Source organism: Aplysia californica, unplaced genomic scaffold (assembly GCF_000002075.1).
Source record: "Aplysia californica isolate F4 #8 unplaced genomic scaffold, AplCal3.0 scaffold00294, whole genome shotgun sequence".
Lineage (NCBI taxonomy): Eukaryota > Metazoa > Mollusca > Gastropoda > Aplysiida > Aplysiidae > Aplysia > Aplysia californica.
The window spans coordinates 884,581-889,511 of NW_004797564.1; the positions used below are offsets into that span (position 1 = coordinate 884,581).

The 4,931-nt window shown below is 42.7% G+C and overlaps 1 protein-coding gene across 1 annotated transcript in view; it reads right to left on the minus strand.

Annotated features, from left to right (window-relative positions):
- Positions 1–472: 472 nt before the first annotated feature.
- The window catches only part of LOC101847738, a 5,444-nt gene continuing 985 nt past the window's right edge, over positions 473–4,931 (minus strand). The window contains exons 2-4 of the mRNA XM_005101705.3: positions 4,137–4,395; positions 2,552–3,065; positions 473–983 (exon numbers count right to left, since the gene is read on the minus strand). Coding sequence (XP_005101762.1) covers positions 874–983; positions 2,552–3,065; positions 4,137–4,394 — 882 coding nt within the window. The 5' untranslated portion in view covers position 4,395 and the 3' untranslated portion in view covers positions 473–873. The remainder of the gene's footprint in view (positions 984–2,551; positions 3,066–4,136; positions 4,396–4,931) is intronic.

Sequence of the window (4,931 nt, forward strand, 5' to 3'; positions counted from 1 at the left end):
TACAGCTGGATTAGTCCACAAATACTTACTTCCCTTGCGTTTCTGATTTAACAGGGATCTGATATAACATGACTTTTTCTCTGGTCCCACCATCCCTGTTATATCAGGTTTCCACTGTACACATTCGTCTCGTGGGACCAATCAGAGATCTTCTCTCACACCGACATATTTAACCTGGACACGCTTGTAAGACACATGTCTGAGCATATATGCCCGGATTGGGAGGACAGTAAGCACATGTTCTGTGTATGGGTGGTGTCACTGTGTGGGGTGGGGGGTGCAACTAAGAACAAAAATCTAGAAAAAGAAAGTTCTTAATCTTCGGGCCAGTTGCTTTAAACAAGAAACTGGACTCTGATGCTGTTATTGTTCATTTTTTATTTATTGAGGAATTAATCAAGTACATGGATGTATAAAGACCAATGTTGATGTAGCAGTCAGTTAATTGAATACATGTACACAAACTGTACAATATGGAAACATGAATAGTGTATTTATTGCGTTCCTTGGAATGTCAAAAATGATGATAATCTTCTGGCATTCAGGAGCATATCTTGATGTTTTCCCTGATGAACGAGGTAATTTTTCAAGTCCTGTTTGTCTTGTCGACACAACTTTTGCTCAAGTAATGTCATGAGTGAGCTGAAGTTGTTACTTATGTACTCAATGATGTCATCTGGATCGATTACAAAGTCAATGATGTGATGGTTTTCAGTGGCTGTAAACACGTTTGTTCAGGCAGGGAGATGGATGTTTGTCTCAAAAACCATGGTAATAGAATATAAGTATGATTGGTTTTCAGTAGTAGTGATGGTAGATGGAATAAAACTAGAAAATAACTTGAATTATAAATATATAAGTCTGATGTAGATGTCACAATATCCACAGAAGACTGTCCGAGTCTGTGTTGCATCTGGTGTAAATCTCATGGTCATAAAATGTCGGGCACTTGAAGTCTTTGCTGTGCCACACGTCTGGGTTCTCTGTAATAGGAGAGATATTGGCAATATGTAAGCATGTGGAATTGAAATGGGTCATGGCGTGGTGAAATCAGTTGCTCGTCAATTTTTGGGGCATATGTCGTCGTTATTGCTTTAATCTTAACCCTATCCGTATGCCCTGGGGTCATTTTGTATCCCCGGGGTTGTATTCTTCACATTATAGAATACTTCTAGTGCGAAGGTCTCTTTGATACTTTCAGTATTCCTCGAAAAATCATTTTGACAGACTTCTTTGCAAAACGTACGGATCGGATTAACGAGTAAATTTCCTCTTTGGAAAGTGGTGGCACAGAGTTCCCCATGTCGTATGGATACGATAGTAAAACACGACGTACAGATAGGGTTAAAGCTTGTTTATGTGTCTTGCTTTTTGTGGAAAAAAAAGCGCCCATCTGTCTCGAATAGAAGTCGGGATGTTTGCGATTAAAGCAGGTGAGGGTTGCTTTGTGACAGAGTGCAGAGGTAAGATTAGCGAGAAAATGACCTCAGAAGATTGGTGACGCCCAAAGACTGAGTGTCCTTGGGAACTGCAAATTTACAGGTGGGAGGGGGGGTGTGTGCGTTTGATCGATATTTAACAGTAAAATACATCAGGGGCTCTCGTGGCCTATAGGTTAAGGTGTTGGCCTCTCATTCAAAGGTCCTGGGTTCGAATCCGGTAAGCCACTGAAATATTTTCGTCTCTAAAATTGTCTCCTTTCACCTCCTTTCCTGCTCTCTAGCCATGTTCTGTCGTTTGCTTTCGTTTTCTCTTTCTGCCCCCACTCCCTCACCTCCTTTGCCCCTTTCTCTGGGCTCCTGACTTTTTCTGCAGTCTTTCTACTGCTACTCCTTGGCTCCTTCTTACTGCTGTCTTTTAGCCACACCCCTAATCTTCTGGTAGGAAAGATCTACACTTACCCTTCTCGGACAAGGGCGAAAAATCTCAGAGGTTCAGTGTGCAAGTTGCGTACGTTAAAGATCCCTTGGTGGTATAAAATCAATTTAAGAGTAGGATTCCGCCACTCGGGCAAAATTCAAAATTTCCTACCTACTGAAAATGTCTGGTGTGTCCCACGCGCTCATATGACCTAAGGCAGTTGCGAGCGCCTTAAAACACTTACCAAAAAAAAAAATCAGTTCTAACTGTTAAGAATCTAAGACAACGGATGACTGATTACTTCCTCAGTTTTAGTAAGAGTGTTACGGCCCTTGCAACACAATAAGGTCATATAAGTGCTGAAGATTAGAGGTGTTACAAGAGAGTAACAAACATATAAAGGAGAAGGAGAGAGATAAAGATGATAGTTGTTTGATAGTATAGGAAAGAAGGAGCAAACGACACCAGACCACCCGCCAACCGCCCACCTGCCCCCGTGGTTTTATGCACTCCGCATAATTTAGCAAAATTTGATCATTTTTCGCATAATTTCTGATTATTTTCCTTTACCATTCTTTATTAAAATTAACAGAATCGCATACTTTCACATTTTTTGGGCTCAGTTTGCTTAATTTCAGAATTTTTCTTGCATAAAACGACGGGGACAGCCACCCATTGAATACTTTCTCACCTGACATCTCATCAGCGTTACAAATCCGGCGAGTGAGTGGACCCAGTAGAGGATGTTGACAGACAAGTTGACACGACTCTTCCGTCACCTCCCATTCGGCCATGTATTCTCTCTGCAGCTGTGCCGCCTTCAGTAAGCGTTTTTCCCGGCGAGAGAGACGTCCGAACATTCCTGGTGAGTACGAAGACGGGTTGTCTCCCGTCAGACAATAGGGCATATCACTATCAGACATAGTGCCATCTGCATAAGGTGCTCGTGCATGGCCATAATATTTCTGCTTCATGCCAGCACGGCTGTTCATATACTTCATTGGAACAGCACCGTCTTTATACCCCATCATACCAGCAGGGCCGCCGTCCATATACATGTATCTCCTCATGGCTGCTGGTATTGCCTTCCCCTTCCTGTTGAAGAACTGTTGTTGGAGGTGCGGTGCTAGTCTTGAGCCGTATTGTTGAAAGAGATCGGGGCCAAACAGCATCGATGAAGGAAGGCACTCACTACGCAGCTTTCTCTGGGGAGAACAAAAGATATAAAGGTTTTGAAAAAGAAACCCAACCACAATGTACATGATGTAGTATTGTATTCACGATGTACTACAAGTATCACTAGATGCATAAATGTAGGTTTCTTGATAGAATGGGTCAGGACAAGAGAGTGAGGCAGATGATTTGCCCACCTCTCCCTCACTATTATAAACAAATTCACGCGCAAGTCAAGAGTTGTACTGTACTAGATCTCTATCTGTCTATCTATCTATCTATTATATAATATATTTATATATATATATATATACTACAACATAGAATATGTGATTGTGTGTGTGTGTGTGTGTGAGAGAGAGAGAGAGAGAGAGAGAATCAATCCATATAATCTGAGGCTATATCTTCAGATCACCATTTTTTTTCAAGAGGAAAGCAGATGTCTATTCTCTTTTTGTGTTTGGTCATTCTATAGAGTTACATCTATAAGACCAATCTACTCGAGGTCTAAGGAGTGGAAATATTTGTTTGGTTATAGAGAAAACTCTCCTTGTCTTTTAAAGAAACTGAGCAAAACTTTACCATTTTAGAGCAGGACATTTTCCGTCGCTATCCAGATTCGAACCCGGGACCTATTGAATGAGAGGCGAACACCTTAACTTCAAGACCACAAGAGCCCCCTGGGTATGATACATGTATATATGGTCGCTTGTAAGCATAAGGGGGCTATCCTGAAAATGCTGTTTTGAGAAAATCGAAGGTACCATTTTTGGACCCTTGTTCAGTTTCTTTAAAAGACAAGGAGAGTTTTCTCTATTCTATGACCAAACAAATATTCACACCAATGAAATCAAACTTCTCCTATATAGGTCGGGCAATGTCCACTTTTGGTGTAGGTCAAGATTTCTGGAAACCTCGACGGGGATCAGACTGGTGGTCACTGGGGTGTGTCCTTGAGCAAGACACGACAACCCTAGCTCAAAATACAGGGCCCTGCATAGTGATGACCGACAGTGGCATGGTTGTAAACTGTTCTGTATTTGCGTACTGTTGTGTATTTAATCAAAAGCGACCATTTACGATCGGGGAATGTGGGCTCTTACCGCCGCATCATGGACTTGTTTGCGGAGCTGATCACATCGCTCCCTTCTCATCCTGCGCTCCTCCTCCACACGGGCGGCCATTTCCGCTAGCTCGCGCATGACGTCAGACTTCTGCTGGAAGTACATCACGCTGTCCTTGTGCCGGTACAGCCAATGGGCGATGAACTCTATAGGGTCCCCCGGTCGAGTTTCGCACACCTCTGCCAGGCACTCACCCAGGATCTTGCCGACTTCGTTTTGTAAAAACGCTGTTCCCATGCTGTAGAGAAGTAGAAAGACGTACCGTAACCCTATCCGTACGCACTGGGGTAATTTTGTACACCCGGGGTTGTATTCTTCACGTTTTAGAATAGGTCTACTTCTAGTACGAAGATCTCTTTGAAACGTTCAGTATTTGTCAAAAAATCTTTTTGACAGACTGCTACTGCTATGCAAAGCGTACGGATCGGATATACGAGTAAATTTCCTCTTTGGAAAGTGGTAGCACAGAGTTCCCCAAGTCATATGGATACGAAAGTATAACACGACGTACGGATAGAGTTAATATTATTGAAGCTCCTCGTTAACGCGGCTTTTTTATTGGTGAGTATAAAAACAACATAAATTATTGTGTTCCTCTTTTCTTTGACTTCCTTCCAATCCAACCCCCAATCCCAACCTTGTCGCGAATCTAAGCACCAAAGAACTTATCTGCACGCACATGTGTGTGCGCGCGCGCGCGTGGTGCGTTCGTGTGTTTGTGTCTGTGTGTGTATGTGTGTTAGTGTGTGTGTGTGTGTGAGAGAGAGAGAGAGA